A 25,212-nucleotide genomic window follows, 5' to 3' on the forward strand; every position below is an offset into this window, starting at 1 on the left:
TTGTACCTTCTTTGTAGATATTTTTTGAGCTAGACATATGCTATTTCTACTCCTTGTTCTATTAAAGCTTGGAATACTGTGTTATGTTCAACAGTGTCAAATGCCTTTTTTAAAATCTATAAAAAGAAGACAAAGTAGAATCTGGTGTTCTCTGCATCTTTCTGTTAGTTGAGTAATAGTTTGAATGTGATCTATTGTCGAAAAGACTTTTTTGAAATCGGTCTGTTCTTTGCAGCTATTTTGTCGATGGAGGTTTGTATTCTGTTTAGGATGACTCTGGCGAATATCTTATATGTATGTGTTGTAATGAACAGATGGATCTGTAATTACTTAGGTGCTTGCCTTAATTGTATATATCGAGTAAATCTTTCTGCTAGAGCTTTAAAGAGTACTTATCCACCCACTTTTAATTCATCGGATTTTATACTGTCACTTCCAGATGATCAGTCATTTTTCATATGGTGGATAGCCATTTTCACTTCTTCAGGTAGGACAGATGGTATTTCCAAATTTTCATCTGGTACTGTGACTACTTGTTTAGATGAGTAAAAGGCTATTCCTTCTCATAATAGACAGTAATCACAATAGGAGACTTTAAGTATCCAAATATTGACTCGGTAGCAGTAGAATCTCATGAGAAGAATGAAAATGCATTTATTAAGTTCTTGCAAGACAACTTCACAACTTCCTCAAGCAGCATGTGACAGAAGGAACTCAAGGTCAAAGAGTGTTAGATTTGATTATAGCAAAGGGTATTTCAGTTAAAGATGTAACTATTCTGCCTCCAGTTGGTGGCAGTGATCATGCAGTACTCACTTGGGAAGTGACTAACTTTATAAATGTTCCATTCAGAAAAGGTTACATGCTAAACTACAAAGCAGGAAATTATGACCAAATGAGGAGTATACCAAGTTCGGTGGAATGGGATCGGCTGATGGATGGGAAAAATATTGACAGTGCATGGGAAGTACTTAAACAATACTTAAATGATGTGATATCAGAGTGTGTCCCGAGAATTTGAAGAATAAATAGGATATGAGTCAAATAGACATGTAATCTTATTAAGCCAGAGATTCGTAACAAAAGGATGATGTGGAAGGGATATCATGTGCATAAGGATGATGTCCATTATTACTATTATTATTACTACTATTACTATTATTACGGGCAACTCCAGGGAGTCATTAGACTCATCGAGGGAGGCCCCAAATCATATTCATCACAACTATTTGACATTCATACAGTATCTATCATACCTCGCCTTAAACTCATTCACTGTCACAGCATCCACCACAGACTCAGGGAGCGCATTCCACTCATTCACTACTCTAAAAGTAAAGTACCCAGCTCTAACACCTTTACTAACCACACTTTTGCCCAGTTTCCATGGATGTCCCCTAGTCCTCCCACAACCAGCCCTGTTCTCAAATAAATAAAATATTAATAAAATATTATGAAAAGTATAAGCAACAGGCTAGAATAGTCACAACTGTTGTACATAAAGCAAAGTCTGAGTATGAAAAGAAACTGTTCTCGTAAAGACAATCCACAAGAATTCTATCAATATGTTGCAAGTAAAAGAAAGAATGAATATGACAGAATAACTCTACTGAATGCAGATGGTGTGAGGGTGACAGATGCAGAAGAGGTGGTTCCGCTAATGAGTGCCACTTTTGCTAAAAGCTATCAATCTTAGTGTATAGAACATTGGGCTCACTGCTACCTCTTCACTAGATGAAGAAACTAAGATATATGAGGATGCGTATTAGAGCTGTTGCACAAACTGAATAACAAGTCGGCAATAGAGACTGGTGGGATATCAGCATGGGTGCTAAAAGAGTGTTCAGCTGAATTGGCTACATAATTTTGTAGCCATTATGTAGCCTTTGACAGACTACATAATTGCACCACCACCATTGCATAAGGGTGGTGCAAACACCAACGTATCCAACTATCCACTAATTAGTATCTCAGTACTAGTGGTGAAGATTTTGGAAAAACTGGTTAGGGCTCACATTCAGAAATGGGTTGACAGTGAATCTCTACTTTGCAATGAGCAACATGGGTTTACTAAGGGAAGGTCATGTTTTAGCAACTTGCTCACATTATATAACAATGTTACCACTGAACAAGACAAGGGGGATGGATACACCATGATACTTTTGGATGTTGCTAAGACTTTTGACAGAATACAGCATGGAAGACTATTGCATAAATTGGAGAATATGGGTTAGGATTATAAAATATTAGCATGGATAAGAGGATGGTTGACTGACATATCAATAAGTGGTATATGGGGGGATGTGAGTCTGCAAGATTTAAGGTAACTAGTGGTGTACCACAAAGATCAGTGCTTGATTCACTATTATTCAATCTATACATTAATGATACTGGGAAGGATTTGACAAGTAACATACAGCTATTTGCTGATGATGCAAAGATAGGTAGGGTAATCAGGAATGCTGCTGATATGCAGCATGTACTTGCAGAATGATTTGAAAAGGCTGGAATTGTGGGTATGGGAAAATGGATGTCAGTTCATGAATAGATATCCAATGTTGTATTATATTGGTTAGATTATGCTTGAAGGATCAGGCTAGAGATCTTGAAGTGTTATCAGATAGGAAGTTGAAGTTCAGGGGCCATGTAGAAAAGATTGCAAATACAACTCAAAAAATAACTGCATTGTTGAAATGAACATTCACATGTAAAGATAAGGATGTTGTTTGCCTTTTTACAAGCCTTGATAAGACCTCACGTGGACTATTGTGCACAGGTCTAGTCTCCTGGTTTCCTTTGTAATTCTGATATATTGGAGAGAGTGCAAATGAGAGTGTTAAGAGTGATATCGGGATTATGGAATACTGATTATGAAGACAGATTGAGACAGATGTAGACTGCAGACACTAGCAAACAGGAGAAAGAGGGGGGGGGGAGGTGATATGACTGAGACTTACAAAGTTCTGAAAGGGTCATACAGGATTTCAGTTAATGGAATTTTTCAATTTATGGAGGGTGGGAAAAGGACAAGAGGGCATCCTTGGAAACTGAAAATGAATGTGGCTAAGAAGGGGCGAAGGCTAGATTTTTCTCTCATAGGGTTCTGCGTAATGGGAATGGATTGCCATTGGATGTTGTGAGTGCACGCAGTGTGAATGAATTCAAGAATAAGTATTAGCTGTTGCATGTAATATGTGGCCTCGCTCAATGAGTCCCAGACTCCCTGGATATCTCTCTTAATAATAATAATGTAAATTGGAAATTAAATTTGCATTATATTCCATGATGATAAATTCATTTACCTTAGTATAAAAAGAAACTTACATTTTGTTACACTTGTTCTTCATTGCTTTTGCTTCCATTATTTATTTTAGTCATTTATTTTTTTATGTTGTGATAAGATGTAAAGCTATCACCACATCCCACCCAGCTAAAGATTGCAAATCTATCCTACATTTGATGCCAATGGTGGCTATAAGTTAGAAAATCTAAACCATTCAGTCATTAACAATTTTCCATTTTTTTTTGTTCATTACATTCTATTATAAGTTTTAGAATTCTTTAGTTATAAGTGACAGACTTTACATATTAGTGACTTATATAAGTGATAAAAAAATAAAACTTACCAGCAAACCAACAGCTGCAAGTGATACATTCAACTCTTGAATCTGTGACCCAAATTTTGCAGCAGTATCAACACAAAACTGGAAACATGAACAAGGCATAATAGGTAAAAAATCAGCAATGACAAGCTGAAGGCACTGAAATGCTGAACGAATCAATGATTCTCTAAAAATACAAAAAATAAAAATATTTTAAATTTAACTATTTCAAAATATTGCTGAATAACATTATGAATTCTTATATTAATGAAAAGGAAATTGACAATATTTTTAATCAATTTTGCTTCTTAATACACTGCTTGGAAAGAAATCAACAGACACCACAGCATGGGAAACAAACAGCCATTGCACCCACTTTAATAAGATGTAAGATTTCTTTTTGCTGCAATGACTGCAGCAATCCTACAGGGCATACTTTCCACAAGCATATGATTACAATCAATAGTAATTTGGACCATTCTTCCTACAAACATGTAACGAGATCCTGAACTGTTGTGGGGTGGATGTCCATTGACCTCATCCAATGCACCAGTTCATCCCACAGATGTTCAATAGTTGAGATGAGGGCTTCATGTCCACAAATCATGCAGTTCCAGCAGGAGTCCAATGACACAATGCATTGTCTTGTGTAGAAACGTCAAAGTAGAAAGCATTGCATTGTCCAGAATATTTAGATACTTCTCAGAGTTCAATGGTCATGGCACCACAAGTAGAGGTCCAAGGCCAAATGGAACAACAAGATCATACCCATCACACGCCACCTCTGCATTTATTTCATAGTTGGGATTACACACCTTGGTAAAAGGTGCTCACTGGGCATCTGCCACACCCATTCATCTGCTTTGTAGAGGGGGCATAGCATGATTTGTCATTCCATAAAACAGCTTTCCAAGCTTCCAGGTCCCACTGTGCACGTTCCTTGCACCACTGAAGATGGCTCTTCATGTTGGTTCAGGAAATGTGGGGCTTCCATAATGCAGTTCTACCATAGAAATCCATGTTGGTAGCCTCAATTCTGAATGTTTTTGTGAAGATCTGTGTTCCAATCGATGCCCGGAACTCATTTTATAACATGTCAGCCAACAAATGGCGGTTTTTACATATTATCCTTTGTAGGACCTAAGGTCACATCCAGTGAGTGTGATGTGTTGTCCACTGCAGGTAGCATTCCAGTTGACTCCCAGCACTTACATCTCCATATGGTATTACTGATTGTGGACCTGGGATGGCCCAATTTGTCAACAATTTGCCAAACAAATAGGCCTGCAAACACAGCATCCTATCACAATGCCTCTTTCAAACTTTGTCAGTTCCCTTCTCACAGCCATTTCACCCAGACACAGTTACATTGACTCAGTGGCACACCCAGGATTTAATCTTGAGAGCGGGGACCCCGAGTTGAATGGATAAAAATATTTTTAATACAATGAATTTGCATTAAAAATATTTTTATCTGTTCAACTAAAATTCGTTAAATTTCATTCATTCAATAAAATTCATTAAATAAAATTCATCAGGTGATTATAAAAATTTACCTAAAGAATAAAATCCAGTTTTCTTTTCTTTTTACAAAGCTCTTGAATTATTTCAGTTGTGGTTACCTTAATCTCTCTCTCTCTCTCTGTGTATATATATAGCAAAGCCAGTCCGTTCAATCGTGATTGTGTCATGGTAGATCTTAAATAGGTTTTAAAAAGGCGTAAGTTAGAAAATGACCTTTCACTGATGCATGTTGTTACCAGAAGCGTTGTAAATATTTTTAATAGTTATAGATGTTAGGATATATCATTTTGTCACATTTTGAAACTGCATCAACGGCATTTTTGCATGGAGCTATTGCAAACGGTTTTTCAAATTTCTTATACCACAACTTGAATTCGGCATTCAAAATTGCTGCATTTGTATAAGGCAAATCACCGGCATAAAATTCACACAGTTGATGAAAATCTTCCATTGCACTTGCTGTTGGAGCTTCTTTTCCATTTGGTAGAAGAGAAAAAAATATATTTCAAAATGTTGCGATGGCGAGTGAAACGTTCATGAAGTTGAGTCAATAAATGGAATGAAAATAGTTCTTCTGAAATACTCTTCTACAGAATCGGCTGGAACATTGAACTTAATGTTTGTTTTTGATGAAGTCCTTGGCTTTTTAATGTCAATATTAAAATTATTGGCTTTTATACATGCTTCATCGTGAATATCTTTAAATGAAGAATCTGGTGTTTCACGAACGGTATTTAATTGAGCCACAACATCATCAACAAAATTTAGGGCAATTAAGAGGTCACCGTCAGATTTTTGCATTATTTTAGACAATGGTAAGGTGCACGCAAATATTTTTTGCAAGCTAAATAAAGATATTATAAATCTTAAAAGATATTAATATTATAATATTATAAACAACAAGGACGTCCTGTCTTTTAGTGGTACTGAAGAAATTGTGTACCTTTTCAATTATGTCAATGCAATTTCTTATTTGTCACAGATATAGTATTTCCAAGTGCCAAATTCAAACTATGTGATGCACAATGAACATATAAAGCTTGTCGATATTATTATTACATAATACCGCAGGTAGTCCAAAGACATATCGAGGAAGGGCACCTACTCTACAACTCTCCGTCTTCACCAACCACAACTACAATCATCATCTACACCAATGCTGTCTACCGCCGACCACTACCACTAGTATTTTCACAGACAATCACAAACATCCATGCACATGGCGGGATTCAAACTCCCAGCCTTTTGGCTGGAGAGTCGGCCAACCAGGCGGGATATATAGATAAAAAATTAAATTTTGTGCATCAAGTTTTAATTTTTATTAAACAAATAAATAAAATGATATAATTATGTTACTATTTACTTTTAATGAGATGGATGAGCTTCTCGACCTTGCAGAGTTGTTGGATATCTGGCTCAATATTGGTCAACTTCAGTCAAAGATCGGCGCACGCACACACACACACACACACACACACTAAGACGAATTCTGTATTTTGTTTTTATTTGAAGGAGCGATGAAAATCGTTTCTCGCAAAGACAGGTTGTAGAAAACTGCATGACGATTTTCAACTTCAAATAATTCGGGAAATTCACTTCTCACTGAAGGCGAGATCCAGAATCGAGCCAAACCATGATCGCGGAATTGCATTTTAACCCCACTGTCACTTGAAAGCTCAATTAGCTGCTCTCTTTTCGATAACGAAAGGTCGTTCTCGTGACTGCAAGCCTGAAACGGATTGTGAAATCACAGAAATTTCTTATAAAAAGTTATTCGGAAAATGTTTCCAAATTCTGTTTCAGAGTTTTGAGGTGGACACAAACCCTTTCCCAGTGGTTAAATTCTAAACTAATACGTTTCAGGGCCCTATATACAAAATAACCAATTGTATTTACCTTTTGAATACTATCCGGGGGAAGCTCTAAACGTCCCCGTCCCTTTCATCACACGTTCGTAATTAGGCTACTGTTGATATTGACTTTATATACACATTTAAAACTGTAAACAATTGTTGAATAATAACACAATAATGTAGGCATAATTACCATAAAGGGAGAAAAGTCACAAAACAGAAAAATGTTCCTACAAATTAAACAATTGTATTTACCTTTGAATGTGATTCACTGGTCGAGTTCGTAATCAGGCTACTGTTGATATTGACTTTATATACACATTTAAAACTGTAAACAATTGTTGAATAATAACACAATAATGTAGGCATAATTACCGTAAAGGGAGAAAAGTCACAAAACAGAAAAATGTTCCTACAAATTAAACAACTGTATTTACCTTTGAATGTGATTCACTGGTCGAGTGTCCAGCAAGTCAGCAAATTTTTCCTATCGTTAAGTGTATTAATATTATCGCATTGCAACTGAAGGGAATTATGTTTTTCTGTGGATTCGTTACAGACCTCTTTCTCATCAGAAACTACACACAAACTGTCATTACAAACTCGTTTTGTATTATCACTGTCATCCGAGATATTTTTCCATTTAAAGAAGGTACCAATGTACTTATCCATAGTTGAAATACCGTACTTACTCGCATGTAACTCTCACCCCTGATTTTACTTTTCGAAAAAAGAAATTAAAAAGTTTCGCATATACCTCGCAAATGAAAAAAAGCTGAAACATTCAAAGCAGGGCGTAGTAACTTGCTCCCATGGTAAACAACACGCCCTCCCCCAATAGCCACTATATTGCAGAGGCAAGAAAAACAAGTACTTTTATTATGTCACTGAATAAGGTATAAGCAATCTGTAATATATTTCTCAACAAATCTAATTAATAAATCACATGTCCCCTCATACAGAAACTATGCTGTATATACCGACTCAAGAAAAACCACATGTTGCACCGGCAAACACAGTATCTAACTAAAAACTATGTTATTGATTAAATTGTGCGAGTTCGCTCAGCAGCAATAAAATTCAACCGAAAGTGTTAAAATTCGTAAACGTGTTAAAACTAAGAGATATATATATATACACACATATAGTGAATGCTTTTATGGCAGTTTCACATATTATTGGAATTCGGTTGAAGAGAGTTAGCATTTCAACTCAACTGTCAGTTTGCTTTTCACGTGATTTCTGAAAAATATATAAATACTGGAGTTAACTCACAACACATTTTGTCTAACTGGTAATTAGTTTACGGAATTAACAACGCATATAAAGTATATTAATTAAAGGTAACTTTAATGAATAACTTCTATATTTCGGCAACGTCACATTGCCATCTTCAGGAACATAAAGATATGGTATGTGCACGCAGGCACTAACACAAAGCAAATGAGGAAGAAAGCAAGAAACTAATATTGTTCCTAAAGTCCTAATGGTGCCCTCTTGTGGGCTAATTTGGTAGTCTTGGCAGTTGGGCTGAAGTTCTCATAACCTAAGTCTCCCAAATTTGGGGTAGTTTCATGCACCCAAATTTGTTGAGGTTAGGAACGTTTTTTAGAGCTGCTGAAGATTCTTTGAATATTATTCAAAGAATCTTCTTTAAATCTTTCGTATTTAAACTTGCTGCGATGAATTATTTTTGTTTTCTTCCAACGAATTTTATGGTGGGTATCTAAGGCATGGTCTGCCAGCCCAGAGCGGCTGTACTGGTGAAACCGGATGTAGTCTTAGTGTTCTGAAATCCTGATATTTGTTCTTCTGCCTGTTTGGCCGAAGTAGGACAATTTGCAGCTGCAAGGGACCTGGTATACACCAGGTAGGTCTAGGGGAAGTGGTTGGTCTTTGGTAGAGCGGATAAGGGATGCCAACATTTTATATGGTCTGTAACAGGAAGTAAGGTCATATTTTTTGAGGATATTGGTTATTTTCTCAGAGGTGCCCTGGATGTAGGGGATGGTGATAGACTTGATATAATCATTATTGTGGAGGGGGGTTGTGGTTTACTGGTTTTAGTATTTTTTGGATTTTTTTGGGGTTATAGCCATTGGCTAAGAAAGTGTTGAGGATGTGGTTTAGTTCAGTAGTTAGGGCCTTGTCATCTGAGCAGATTAATTTTGCCCTGTTATATAGTGTTTTTATAACCCCATATTGTTGTGAGGGGGGGGGATTGCTGGTGAATGAATCTGCCAGTATGGGTGGGTTTTCTGTGAACAGAGAAAACCAAAGATCCATCAAGCTGGCGGGTGATTAAAGTGTCTAGGAAGGGGAGGGTGTTGTTCTCCTCTTTTTCTAAGGTGAACTGGACTCTGGGGTGTTGGTTGTTTAAGTGGGTTAGGAAGCAATGAAGTGTGTCTGAGTCATGTGGCCAAATAGCAAATCATCCACATAACGAAGCCAAATAGTGGGTTTTTGTGGGGCAGAGTTTAAGGCTTTCTCTTCAAATGTCTCCATAAAGAAATTGGCCAAGGGTGGGGAAAGCGGTGAACCCATGACTGTCCCCTCTATCTGTTTGTAGAACTTTCCTTACCAAACGAAATAGCCTGAGTTCATTGTGAACTGAAATAGGGCTGAGATATTGGGAGGAAACTTGGCTTGGATGAGCTCTAGGGTTTCTTTGAGTGGGACATTAGTGAATAGGGAGGAGACGTCAAAACTGACCATTATGTCAGTGTGTTGGAGTGTGAGGTTTTCTATACTGGCTTTAAAGTGGGCTGAGTTTTTTTTATGTGTGATGGTGTGTTGCCAGTGTAGTGTGTGAGCGTTTTGGCTAAATGTTTGGCTAATTTATATGTGGGGGAATCAATGCCATCCACTATGGGACACAATGGCACATTTTGTTTATGTATTTTTCGGAGTCCATATAATCGGGGGGGGGGTCTAGAGTTATAAGGTTTTAGTTTGTTGGTGACTTCCACAGGCTAAGAAGTGACCTTCTTAAGGAGTCTGTGGAGAGTTCTAATCTGAGAGCTGGTCGGATTATATTCAATGGGGAGGTAAGTCGTACAGTCTAGTACTAAAGCAGTTAGCTTACCTTAGTAGTCTTTTTGATTGAGCACCACAGTGGCGTTTCCCTTATCTGCCTTGGTGATTACTATTTTTTTTGTTGTTTTTCAATTCTTGTAGGGCTGCATATTCGTTTTTGGATAAGTTGGTTTTTGGAGATTTGGCTTTAGTGAGAACACCGACTACATCCAGTCTAACGTTGTTGGCGATATGGTTAGGCAGGTTGCGAATCCCACGTTCTATCTGGATCATGATTTCTTCGGCAGGTATTCTTTTTGGAGCTAGGGCGAAATTGTGACCACGTGAAAGTGCGGTGAGTGCTTCAGGCTTTAAAACTGCCGACGAGAGGTTGACTACAGTGTTGAGTGGTGGCTGTGGTAAGGAAGTAGAATTCTTTGTCAGGTTTTCGTATTTTTTCAAGTGCCGACTTCGTATTTTTTCGAATTCTTTTTTTGCCGATGCGCATGAGACGTCATAAAGTATCGATCATTTGTCTAAGTATTACTTAGCACTTCTGAAGATATACTGAGCCTTGGTTGAAGGAGGAAAACCTTCAACAATAAAAATCAATAAACAACGAGCAATTGGTTGAAATGTGGTCATGTGGATAACACATGTTCACTTCAAATCTGACAAAACAGCAAGGGAAGGTGGAAGCAATAAAACCATATTGTTTTTCACTTCACCCCTCTTTTATTACTCGTCATTCTGCCGCTACAAATTAGAATAGTGGCAGAATGTTCATGGAATGAACATTCTGCCACTATTTTTTTTTAAGTATTCATTTTATTTTAATAATTTTTACTTACTTATTCAATTTTAATTTGTTTTGTTTGGATAATTAAAATATATAGATTATTTGGTTAATTTAAGCCTGTGGACCCTGTCCCATCGTCACGGACCATAGGTTGAGAAACACTACTATAGGGTTCTCTCACCTTATGTGACCCCTAATTCATAAGCATTTTTGAAAATTTTCTAGTGTTTTTTTAACTTTTTCTTTCTTTTTTTTTTGGGGGGGCCTTGGCCCCCCTCCCTGGGTGCGCCACTGCACTGACTTGGGAGTATCCTATTCCTTCAATTTATACTGGCTACAAACATGTGATGTTACATGGCATGATGCACCTTGCAATGGGGTGTCCATTGACTTCTTTCCAAGCAGTATATATTACAGAAATTTTTTACTCCTCTGTCCCTCAAATAGCCAAATCCTTCTGATTGTTGAATGGGTAATGATAACACATTTAACAAACTGACACCTAAGAATATATACATTCAACTTAACTGCACCAGGCCAGCAAACCAAAATGAATGGATGATTGAGACATTACTGCAGTTAATTGAGTAACATTCAAATAACAAAGAAATATTAAGATCATTAAAATATCAAGAAAGAAATGTCCAGTGATCTATCTGCATTACACCCACCAAAATAAACTGATTGTATTAGACTGAAAACCGCAATCTGTTATTTGTGTGTTAAGGTTTAAGTGCTGGAAGGCATCATTCTGGGAGTTTAATGGAGTATTAGAAGCACCAAGAAATTATTAAAAACTAGTTTACTTCTTCCAATATTTGTCTCCATCACTGAGACATCTTTAGGGAGTACAAACTAACACACACACACACAAACAAAGGCAACACAATACTAAATGAAACACATGGGTATGACACTAAAGTCCTATCTAGGTGGGGCACCCTCCATTAGTGTTTGTAAGAGACCCAGGTTATAAATTGGGATCTCTGACGATAAATGTTTCTCAATTTCCCATATTTATTTAAATTCGGATGATTTCTGAGAGCAGATGCAGATCCCCAAAACAGTCTTTCTTTTTTAAAAAAATTTTCTGTGATGCAGCATGGTGCTTTTTACCAGCAGATCCTATGCACAATGTATAGTCTGCAAGATTGGGGGAAAGGGGGGGGGTGAATTTTTAAATTTTATTTATTTATTTATTTTTACTTCTGTAGGAACTGTAGGTTCTGTTGAAAGGGAGGTTCCACTGGAAGAACAAGACTATAGGCTCTATCGGTTACAATTTTAATGATGCCATATTGTTTGAGATGCGGTGGCAGCAAGAATTTGCAGCCTCTCAGAAATTAACTGAATTTAAATTAATATGGATGCAAGAAACTTCCCAAAATTTGGGAAACATTAATCAGAGATCTCAATTTACAACCTAACACACACACACACACACACACACACACACACACACACACACACACACACACACACACACACACACACACAATACTAAATGAAACATGGATATAACACTAAACTCTCCTACAAATGCCAATAGAAAGTGCCCCATCTAGATAGGATTGTAGTGTTATATCCACATGCTCCATTTAGCATTGTGTGTGTGTGTGTATTACAATTATTAGTTGGTACTAAAGATGTAACTGAGATTAAATACTAAAAGAATTAAAATAGTTTTTAGTAATTTCTTAGTGCTGTTAATACTTCATTAAACCTCTAACATGAAGCAATCTAACAATTCTTTTAGCAAGCAAGTCTTTTAACACAGTAAAAGAGATCAAGATTAATCTCTTTTACTTATTTAATATTTATGAGTATCACTGAAGACATTTTTTACTTAAAAAAAAGGATGTAATTCTGAAAAAAAAAAGAATACGTTAATAATAATAATAATAACATTCACCAATAAACAATACTAAACAAATTGTCTTCAGGAAATGCATTTTCTGATAAATATATGTAGAATTCAGATGTATCTACCCATGTGCTTCTGAAACTGCTCCAATAACATCCAAAATTTGTGGCCAACCTGCTGAAATTGCTTCTCCACTACTGTGCAGGATTTGAAGAGCACAATCAAGCTGCTTTTGTCTTATATCAGGGTGAGGAATAGAAGACAGTTCTTGAAGAGGTGACAGAAGCATCATTTGTAATTTCTGTAAGTAATATGGAAGCGATTAACTAAAACCAAAATATTTTACATACAATGTAGTATATTACAGCATTTTAAACTATTTGGTATATTGCTGCATGCATAAATTTTACATACAGATGGGTGAAATCCCCATGTCTCATTACTCTGAGGCACAAGAAAAAAAAAAGTTATATATTTAGTTTCTGACAGAATAAAACAAACATGTTCCACATAATGAAATAATAGTTAATGTAACAACAATATATGACAAGTGCTGTGTCCTCTTGCAGTAATAAAATCATTAGTGCAGAACATTTATAATTTATCAGTTGCAAAACATTTATCATCAAGGCTTACTATATTCATAATAACATGCTCAACTCTGCTATTCACTACATACAGATTCTTTAGAATCACTAATCTGGTATGGATACTGAGATGTTGATTATCACTCATATTGAAATTTCATGGAGAAAATACATGTCTAGGGATAATAATTACTAACTTTTTTTTTTTTTTAAATCAAGAGAGGCCTTAGTTATAAGGCTCAAAGAGCTGTCATGCTCATCTAGAGCAGGCTTTTACAAACATCCATTGCTCAAGGTGAGATTCGAACCCACAACCTGTTGGCTAGATAGCAGGTATGCTATCCACTTGGCCAACCAGACCAGCTTTTTATTTAGCTATTAAATTATTGTGCCAACATTTTGCCTTAGTAATAACTAAGGTATTTTCATGGGCACAAAGAATAAAACTAAATATGTGGAATGTTGGTACACTAGCAGGAAGGCAAACACAGACAGAGTACGAAAGGCAGAATTCTACAGTCTTAACTGGCACCATCTATGGGTGATGATGGAAACTCAGTGAGACCTTTGTTACCTATTAAGTTTACATCACTTAATATGTAATGATTAGTATTGTCTTTAGATTGCATAGTAGTCGCCTGTTACAGCCACTTGTGGCTTTCACCCATCAGATCGGACAAACATTTTCATAGAATTATTTGCATTCTAGTCATCATATAACCCAGGCTCACTTTCAGAAGCATTATAATCCAGTGTGACCTCAATTCCTGTTTACTACTGTAAACACATACTCAATTCTTGTTTTTGTAAATATTTACCCAAACAAATAATGGCCATTTTCATCCTCCAACTAAATCAAGAATATCGACATTACGTCAATTTTTACTATAGAAACTGCATTTCTAATGTAAATTACAAATGCAGTTAACGTAACAACTTTAAAGTTGTCACAATTTCAATAACTGCAAGCTTTTTGCCTTTGGCTTGGAAATATAGAAAATAATTTTCATCAACCAAACCATTTTGTGATGCACAGGTGCATAAAATTAACAAACTGAATTATTATTATTATTGCACCCTCCATTGAGTCAGCAGACTAATAGTGGATTAGACTAAAGATTTTGACAAAATCATAATCTTTTTCTTAATAACATTAAACCCTAACCTTTCATCACATAAATATAAACACAACTCTTTTATATGGACATTTTAGTAAAGAATTGGTATTCAATTAGTCTGTTTATACTTTGTTTTGAAGTCTCTCTTCAGAAAACAAACTTTGCAACAGGTATTACACATTTCAGAAAACATCTAACTCCTTCATAGATACAATAACAATCTCATCAAAAAAAATGGTTTTACATAACCACAATGAATATCTTAATATGAATTTTAAAAAATACAAAATTCCATATCTTACTTGAATGTTGATGGCTAGTAAAGCCTGGTAAAGTAAATTAGAAACAATTTACTCTATGAACATTATTCTGTAGCACAGTTGATAGCAACAAAATATACAAATCCTGTTATATGAAATTTTCAATAGAAGGTGAGTTAATCAGTCACTTAAGTTAAGCTAGAGACTGGCACAAGACATCTACATAGCACTTCTCTGCATATAAATAAAGCAGAGAAGTGAATATGGCTTCTGATAAAATGTCCAATTTTCACCTCTCTACAGCATGCTCGTTAGTAGGCATCCACTTGGAGGTTGATATAATTTAGACATATAAGATAGATATAGGAGAATTACTGCACAGGGTAATATGTAGTGGGAAAATGAGGAGTTGACCCTAGAAATAGTGATGTGAAAAGGATATTTTTTGCATGGCAAGTGTCAAATAGACTTCACAGGCAAGAGAAGGTGAATGATCTAAAATTTTCATAGCAAGGTAACAGATTTCGTTGTCTCTCAGTTTGGTCTTCCACAATCAGTTTTCTGATGCTATGGAAGTCTGGAAGATAACACTAATAGTATGCCATACTCATGCAATGAATATGAGTTAGATGTAATTTGACTGCAAATCATCCAACATAAAGACTATAAATTAAAGATACCAAGAAATTATATACTTGGTTTAATCCTTTATCCAAGTGTGAGCAAACAAAGTTTGTGCCTAAAATATAATCAGGACTGGGGAAACTTGTATATGGAAGCTACTAAGGCAAGTGATGTGAAGTCATTAGCTTCCATATACAAGTTGCCCCAGTTCTGATTATATTTCAGGCGAAAACTTTGTTTGCTTACACTTGAATAAAGGATTAAACCAAGTATATAATTTCTTGGTATCTTTAATTTATAGTATAACCAAGTGGAAAACTTACAACAACATAAAGACGATTGTCTTCACTGATGAGTCAGCCAATACAAAACTCCAAAACATCAGTTTATAAATTTGCAAAACTTATTGCATACACTAAGCAATTACTTAGTGTAAAGTAACATGACTAAAACTTGATTTAAATATTTCATAATCTATTTGTCATCTATAATGAATTACATTTAAAGTTAAAATTTAAATTACTACCTTGTTTTCATTAAGACAAGGGTCATATTTATGGCTCAAAGCTGCTTTTATCAAATATGTCACTGCCTCAGCACCCCATTCTCTCATCCTAATATGAGGATGTTGACAAACCTGAAAAGAGAGCAACAATATCCCAACAGCTTCAACATACTTACTTTAAAGCAAAATTTTACTCTTTCAAAATATAAAAAGTATAAGCATTCACACTTATGTTAAAAATTCAGACAAAACAGCATAAACACAGATTTAAATATACCAATCCCAATTAAGTTTATATTTTGACATTTTTAAATGAAGAGGTGATTGCAACGATCACTATTTTGTTATTTTCATACCAGAAAGCAGATGGTTTATTAGTACAGTTTGTGAAGTGCAATGATTCTTTTTTAATTTCAAATAGCATTTCTTTGTCAATAAGATTTCTAAAAGCACAGCCTCCAATGACAAAGAAATGCTCTTTGAAGTTAAAGAATGAAGATATCCATCAAGACAAACAAAATAAACTGCATGATCATTCCTAACATAAAGGATCATGAAGAGAAGATAGGATGTTTTTGCAGGCACTTTAGCTATTCCACCAGATACAAACATCGTGAATGAAAAAAAAAGTATAATGAAACAACAGGACTTTAAAAATGCATAAATATGAATTTATTTCCAGAATAATCTTTAGTACAAGTGATTTCAGGAGAAAGATATCAATGATATCTTTCAACTGAAAGATAACATTGATATCTTTCTCAAGACTATGCTCAGTATAGTCTGATGACATTTTTGTCATCTTTGCTGCATGCCAAAGATAGTGACTTAAGATGAATTTTTAACGTTATACCCCCCCCCCCCCCAAAAAAAAAGCACTCCAATCACTTCGGGCTACTAAAGCCTACTTCTATTCTTTAATGACATGTGACAAGTTCTCATTTTTGAATGGACCAGAAACCTAAAAAAAAAAAAAAAAAAAAATTGGACCAACTATTTATACAACTGAAACTAAATGGTAGAGAATGAATATGGTAAGTGTAGTCTTTATACACACAAATTCTGCTGTTAAAATATCAATATTTGTCATAAAAACTTAGCTACTACTACATGACACGGAAAATTTTATTTTCTCTAAAGCAAAGCAGCTATATAAGAAAATATCAGAATATAACACAAATTGTTGGATCATAGTTCATTACTTATTTTAAAAAAGTATATTGATATTATGGGACTCATGCAACAAGTATCTAGGTTGGATAAACAGAGAGTATCTCTCTCTCTCTCTCTCTCTCTCTCTCAAATAGACCAAGTTCAAATCCCACTGTGGCATGGAACTTGGTGCAAGTCTTTAAGTAGTAGTAAATTTCTGTCACCCACTGTGAAATCAGCTCTACTTATTATAGAGTGGAGCATTGAAAATACTATGTTTAATCTTTAGCATAAGGGAACTAGAGTAACTAACCCTTAGCCAAGATCAATTATTAAATATTAATAGAAAAGGATTCCACCAACCTCCTGTACCCTTATTCTCAAATCACTAATGGTATATCCTATATATTACTTTCTGTCCTCTGACATCAGAAAATTCTTAACTTAATTCATCTAGGCTGTCACTAGTATAACATCACTGGACGTGATCTACAACTTGATGTTCTCATGCAGATAATAGTGCTCCATGCCTGATCCAACCTACTATACTCTAATGAGTGATTAATCTCAGAAAAAACTCTGTTTAAATGTTTCTTGCATATATTTTTGTACAATTTTTTCACTTGCTTCTTATATTTTTCTAATCCTTCCAGAACTAAGCCAAGATTTACATACTGCATTCTCAATAATGGTTTCACTGCTTCCCCTGTCATCCACTCTGCCTTACTAGATTCAAATTTCTTTCAGAACTAAGTGCTTCCTTATCTGCTGCACTACATCTTTCATATGATTATCTAACACAGTTAATCTTGAAAAGACTAACAATATATCATGATTAGTCTTCAAGATGACACATTATCAGACCTCCATGGAGGTCTTCCATCTCACACACATACAGCTCATAATGCCATGACTTGAATGCGTTCACTGTCTCCACACTGCTACACTTCCAAGCAATGCAATGCATTCCACTCCTCACAACTCTCCACACAAAAAAAACCTACTCCTCATTCCTTTGCTCACACCCTCCTTATATAGCTTCCAAGGACGGCTTCTTGCAATCCCCACTCCCACATTGTCTCCACCTATTCTATGAAAAATCTGATCCACATTAATCCAGTAATAACCCCTTAGTAATTTTTATGTCTTGATCATGTCACCACCCATCATCCTTTTATCTGCTAGACTCTACAATTTGCATTCCCTCAATTTGTCTTCATACTCAACATTCCAGAGGCCAGAAACCAAATTAGTCAATTGTCTCTGAACCCTTTCCTACATCTTTTCATAATTTTGAAAACCCAGTGACCAAATCTGTGTGTACAATAATCCACATGTGGTCTGATGAAAGCCATATACCATGGAATCATAACATCCTTATTCCTACATGTCAGTGTTCTCTGCATCATTTCCATAATGCAATGTGCTGTCCTCAGAATGTCCCTGAAACTTAAGGTCCGTATCCACCAACACCCTCAGATTCATCTCCACCACTTCCTCTAAGATATCCTACCATTCTTATACTCTGCATCCCATCTATGCCTTCTAAACTTTAAAACTTTACACTTTGCTACATTGAATTGGCAGTCCCATTTATTTGCCCATTCAGAAAGTCTATTCAAGTTCACTTTCAAGGCCGCAACATCCATTCTACCCATCATAGTTCTTCCCAACTTTGCATAATCTACAAACTGTATATAACCATTCAAGCGATTCTCAATATTATTTACATACAAATTAAACAGCAATGGCCTCAAAACAGATCTTTGGGGCACACCAGTAGTGACTCTTCTCATCTGGGATATAGACACCCCCCCCCCATACACAACTTGCTGATATCCATCAGACAGCCAATCTCCAATCCAGTGCACTAATCTACTATCTAATCCTCTAATCCCATCTGTTCCAGTTCAATTACTAGCATGTCATATGGAAATCTATCAAAGGCTTTAGCAAAATTAAAATATATCACCGTGTATGCATCCCCCTTTGTCCAATGAATCAATCACCTTGATATAGTAAGTAGATTGCTACAATCTTCCTTTAGCAAACTCACACTTGCCCATCAAAGAGAATGTTTTTGTCATCAACCAAATTCTAAATACTGATCCTCACTCGCCTCTCTAACACATTTACCACAACTCCAGACAAACAGATTTGCCTGTAATTTGAAGTATTAGTCTTATCACCCCCACTTTATGATGTAATAACAATTCTGCCCTCTATCCACTTCTTTGGAACTTTGGTAGATTTAAGACTCATGTTAGAGAGATAAGTTAAAGCTGTCTTTAACTCCCTGGAACATTTCCTCAAGACCAATATCACAGTTCATTCCTTGGTATCACCATCCTGCTCATTTATCATTTTAGCCCATGTTGTAAGCTTAATGGAATAAAAGAGCACTGCAAAAGGATTAAAAACACTAATTCTTCAAATATTCTATCTCTGTCATAGTGACATCTTCAGGAAATTCAATATGAAACTTGAAACACACACACACAAAAAAAAAAAAAATAGGCAATACAAATCTAACATGTGAAATGTGGATGATAGACTAGAGGATGTGTGGATTCAGATTAGGTTGATTTATGAGGGTAGCTGCACTTAGAATTAGCCAGAATTCTAAAGAAGTGCAACCTCTGCACAGCTTTCAAGTCCCACTTGAAACTAGATACTCTCCCTTATCCATTCTACAAAGGACCAACTCCCTTCTTTCTCAGTTCCCGTCAAAATGACAGCCATGCATTCGTCTCTAGCTAAAGCCATTGGTCACAACTTCTGTCCATCACTGCTCCCATCACTACTGTGTCCTGATTGTTCATCATGCATCATCAATCCACACAAAAAAAGCCAATCTCCTGGCATCCTAAATTCTCTACAATTCTTGCACTTCTGATTTTGATAAACGTCCCGCAACCATCCCAAATACTCAACACTTATTGCCCAGCATGTCCTTTTGCCAGAAAGAGATAGGGAAAATTTTGCTCAAACTGGATAGCAAAAAGTATCTTAGCCCTGATGGCATTCATCTGATTGTCCTAAATAGATTTGTGCTTCAGAGTTGATTCCCATTCCATGTTGTATTTTTACACTCTCTTATTCCACAGGAATCTGGTCTGTAAATTAGCCAACATTCAATCTATTCATAAAAAGGACAACAAATCTATATCTTCAAACTACTATATAATTTCTCTTACTCCAGTTCTTTCCATGAGGAATTTATATGCGGAATTTGATTACCTTTTTTGATTACGACAATCCCTTTATATACGCGGCAAGTGTTTTAATTAACGTGCTTTTAAATTTACCACGAAAAAAAAACATGCAAGTAATGAGGAGTGTTTCCTGACAAAGGAAAGAAAGTCATGAGCATGATGTCATTCCTACCATTAAGCATTAAGAGTGAGTGTACTACAAGCTCCAATTCTTCTGCTGTATTTACAAATTACGTTCTTCGTAAATTTTACAACCAATTAATCATGTTGAAGAATAAAAAAGCAATCCCACAACCGGGTCATTAAGTGGAAAAAAAAAAAAAAGTGGAAAGTAATTACCTTAGATACAAAACTTAATTAAGAGATTTACAAGTGGTGAAAGTAAAAGTAAGATTGCAAATGAATTTGGTTTTAACGAGTCTACAATACAGACTATTTTATCCAAATGATGAGTATTGCGAGCAAAGCTAAATTTGCATCTACATCTGCAAGTATGCAATGCACACATAACCGAAGTGCTATAAGGTTGAAATAGAAGATCTGTTGATTATTTAGCTGGAAAACTGCAATCAAAAGAGAATTCCAATTAGTGCCTATAATATCACAGTCAAAGTACTAAGCCTCTTTTCAAGACTTAAAGAGACTAAATATAAAGAAGACAATTAAAAATTAGCAGCTAGCAAAGGTTGACTTGAAAATTTTAAATCTAGGGCTGGACTAAAGAATATGAAAATAGCAGGTGAAGCTACAAGTGCTGCTGAAGATGCCAAACTTTCAATGTAGATGAAACTGGCCTCTATTGAAAAAAAATGCCATCTAGAACTTTTATATCAAAAGAAGAAGCAGTGCAGCCTGGCTATAAAGTATCAAAAGATCGCTTAACTGTTATGCTTGGAGGGGAATGCTAATGGAGATTTTAAATTGAAGTGCTGCTTGTCTATCGAACTCAGAACCCAAGGGCTTTAAAAGGATGTAACAAGAAATCTTTACCTGTAATTTGTTGGAAGAATCAGAAGACTTGGGTTACCCAAAGCCTATTCAAACATTGGTTTAAGTCTTATTTTCGTCAGGCAGTTGAAGTTTTCAAGAAATAATTTAGCTTTCAAAGCTCTTTTGCTTTTAGATAATGCACCTGGCCATCAAATTCTCTTAATGATCTGTGTGAGAATGTGAAAGTTTTATTTTTTACACCAAATATAACATCATTGCTACAACCCATTGACATGGGCGTCATTGCAACTTTCAAAGCCTATTTTCTTAAAAAAAGACATTCTCAAAGGCAGTAGAACAAAGGGAGAAAATGCGATTATGCTCTAAGAATTTTGGAAAAATTTTAACATTAAACACACAATTGAAAACATTCATGACTCGTGGGAGCAAATGTCTTCTAGCTGCATGAGAGCTGTTTGGAAAAACTTTTTGCCAGAATGAGCTAACAACTTAGGTGGTTTTCAAAATAATGTGAACAATGTGGTTGAAGAAATCGTCGCAATTAGTGAAGACCTTGGTTTTGATGGTGTTGATGCAAAAGATGCTAAAGAATTATTGGATTCAAATTCAAAAGATTTCAGTGACAACGATAAATTGAACAACAACGTGCATATGAAGACAACAAACAACTAAAATGTGAAGACGAGGTTCGAAAGGAGATAACAATCAAAGAACTGGATGGAATATTTCACAGTTTAGAATCGCTTAAGCAGAAAGTAATGGATATGAATCCAGATGTTATTCAAAGAATGATTGTTTGCTGAGGTCTATAGAGTCATTTTGTTTGTTATCATAGAATTTATGCTGATAAGAAAAAAACTAAAAAACTGTTCAAACAACTCTTGATAACTTTTTTTGTTAAAAAACTGCAGTAACTAATGGAGGCACAAGCATTTATTAAACATTTACTTTGCATTAATTTTTTATCTTTCCTAAAAGAGTACCATATGAAACTAATTATTAATACAGTAATCAATCATTCACGAATTTTTTTTTTTTTTTAATTATTATTATCCCATGGTATTATTACACCAGATCATAGAGGTCAAATTAATGTATTTTATACAGCATCTTTTCTGGGTTGTTATAAAGTTCACATTTGGAAATATTCATACAATCTAGTAAATGCATCATCAATGCTTACTCAGTGTTACAGATTTTGCAGATGGGGAAGACTTTTATGCCATTGCTAAACTTGATTGGTCTTGTGCAGCTGGTCTTGAGGCGAGAGATCATGGTAGTGGCAAGCGATTAAACTTGGAGTTGATGGTAGCTCCTGGTTTTCTGCTGAATACAAGTGGCAAGTCATGTCCTGGAGAATTGTTCTTTTTATGTTTTCTTTTTGAGTGGTTTTAAAAAGATCGAAATCTGTGGTATCACTTGATGTTGCAGCCATTTCTGCTACTTCATCTGCAGTTTCATTTCCCTTTAATCCAACATGGGATCGGATCCACTGGAAAATAATTCTGGAATCCTTATATAGTTTGTTTATGTTTTTTGCTATGTCTCAAACTATTTCTTGATGGCTAGTATATCAGTTCTTAATAGCTTGAAGGGCTGTTAAGGAATCTGTGAAAAATATAAATTCCTTTGGGTTATGTTTATCAGAATGTTGCAGTGCTGTATTAATGGCTATTAACACAGCACTGCAATTTTAATTTTTTTGAGAATTGTAATTTTTACCATTGATTATTATATTTGATTAACGTGATTTTTAAATATACATGGTAACATTGAGGGATTAATTAATCATGTTAATCAAGGGATGTGTGTGTGTGTGTGTGTGTGTGTGTGTGTGTGTGTGTGTGTGTGTGTGTGTGTGTGTGTGTGTGTGTGTGTGTGTGTGTGTAAATAAGTTTTTTTACCTTGGGAATAATGTATATTAGGGTTACCAAGTAATTTTATAAACTTGGTTATTTTACTCCTAGTCCCAAGTAAACAAACAGTTAAGTTTGCGCCTGAACGTAGTTCAAGTCTAAAGGTGGTGCAACACCAGGGCAACTCATTGTAAAGGTGGGTAAAGCTCTGATCACTATTCTTAGTATTTTCCATAATGTAAAGCATATCTCACTAAGAGATGTATACTGCAATACATTACCCAGACCGGTTTCAACCTTTTTTGAGGTCTCCTCAGTGAGTAGCTAGACCAGGGGTTCCTAACCTTTTTGTTTCCTAGAGCACATTCTAAAATACCGGTAGGGCGATGGGCACCATCTATTTTTTCAAGCCAATTTTTTGAATTCTTTTGTTAAATGAATAAATACAAAGTTTACATTATAATCAAATGTTTAATTACTTAAAAGTTTACATTAGATAAAAATTTAAATATATATGTGTAAGTTAGTGTGATCTTTGGCATTGCATTTCATTGGCAAGTGCTTCATAATTAGGAGAATATGATGATATTCCAGTTCTTAAACTGAAATGAACAACTTCGAATGTGCGTCTACTTTACATTGTATGCACTTAATACTAGTCATGTGTCATTAACGCATGTGTCATATAGCATGCCATGAATTGTTGCGTGATTATTTCAAACTACACGGCGGGCACACACAAATTGGTCGACGGGCACCATGGTGCCCACGGGCATAGGGTTGGGAACCCCTGAGCTAGACCCTAAATAACAAGGTCTTAGTAATACAGAGCCTTATCAACTTTACCTATACAAGTTGCTACAAGGTGTTTTTATTTTGAATAAGAATCTCTGGAGGAGATAAAGATGTAAATAAGTTTTTTTACCTTGGGAATAATGTATATTAGGGTTACCAAGTAATTTTATAAACTTGGTTATTTTACTCCTAATCCCAAGTAAGCAAACAGTTAAGTTTGCGCCTGAACGTAGTTCAAGTCTAAAGGTGGTGCAACACCAGGGCAACTCATTGTAAAGGTGGGTAAAGCTCTGATCACTATTCTTAGTATTTTCCATAATGTAAAGCACATCTCACTAAGAGATGTATACTGCAATACATTATGGGTGGGGTCACTACCCAGACTGGTTTCAACCTTTTTAGGGTCTAGCTACTCACTGAGGAGACATCAAAAAAGGTTGAAACTGGTCATGTAAATCTCAAGAGCCTTAACCACCACAACTACCTTAAATACAGATCTCCAAAACATTCATCAGTGAGATTTGAATAATCGTGTCAATTTCAATGCAAGCAAAATACAGCTCTACCTTATTTCTCCCCAAAACAGAGCCCTTTTCTTCCAACTTTACTTTTGACAATATCTCAATCTCTATGCAAGATGATATCCATCTTCTTGAATAGCATTAACCTCAAATATTTCTTGTCACAAACATATTACAAATATTGACTCCTCTGCCTCCAAATAATTAGGTTTTCTTTCACTTGAGGCATCACTTTAACTCTAAACAACTATAAGTGCATACAAATCTGTCTGACCACTGAATATTGCTCTCACATCTGGAGTGGTTCCTCTAAGAGCTGCACAGAAAAGGGCAGTGAGACTGATTAATGACCCCCCCCCTCTCTCTCTCTCTCTCTCTCATTAATACTTCACTCACTTTCCACTGCCTTGCATCTTCTACAAATATTTCTATGGCCAATGTTCATCAGAATTATCGTCAATAATGCCTCCATTCTGTGTCAAATCTGTTCAAGTGCATGCAGCAAGTAATCAACACTCCCTCCCAGTGCATCTGCAAACTCACAGAGCAAATTTCTTCTCTTTGTTCATTCCTTTCACTGCTCCCCTCTGGAACAGTCTGTCATCTTAAGTTTCCCAGTGAATACAATCCACAGTTCTTCAAGATAAATATAAACAAGTTCCTTCTTGCCTATTCACAATATAAGTTGACTAACCACTCGTGGATGGGTTCCCCATAATAAAAATAAATAATAATAATAAAAAAGTGCAACTGCCCTCTGAAATGAACAAAATCTGAATAAATATGAATGCATAAAACTTCCCAAAATATAGGAAATGCTAATCATTCAAGATCCCAGTTTACATCTGAGGCCTCCAACAAGTTCTCACAGAGGCACCCCCACCAAAATAGGACTCTATTTTTGCATCCACATGTTTCGCTTAGTTCTGTGTTGCTTTGTGTGTATTACACGTTCCATATTGTACTCCCTA

General features: G+C 35.6%; 1 protein-coding gene across 1 annotated transcript in view; it reads right to left on the reverse strand.

Moving 5' to 3' along the window:
• Positions 1 to 25,212, reverse strand: part of mon2 (Mon2 homolog, regulator of endosome-to-Golgi trafficking) — a 749,535-nt gene that overhangs the window by 266,857 nt on the left and 457,466 nt on the right. Inside the window, exons 19-21 of the mRNA XM_090397718.1 lie at positions 15,773 to 15,883; positions 12,783 to 12,958; positions 3,627 to 3,789 (exon numbers count right to left, since the gene is read on the reverse strand). Coding sequence (XP_090253844.1) covers positions 3,627 to 3,789; positions 12,783 to 12,958; positions 15,773 to 15,883 — 450 coding nt within the window. The remainder of the gene's footprint in view (positions 1 to 3,626; positions 3,790 to 12,782; positions 12,959 to 15,772; positions 15,884 to 25,212) is intronic.

Source organism: Typopeltis vanoorti, chromosome 1 (genome assembly GCF_054136105.1).
Source record: "Typopeltis vanoorti isolate ZY-2024b chromosome 1, IOZ_Tvanoo_1.0, whole genome shotgun sequence".
Taxonomy (NCBI): domain Eukaryota; kingdom Metazoa; phylum Arthropoda; class Arachnida; order Uropygi; family Thelyphonidae; genus Typopeltis; species Typopeltis vanoorti.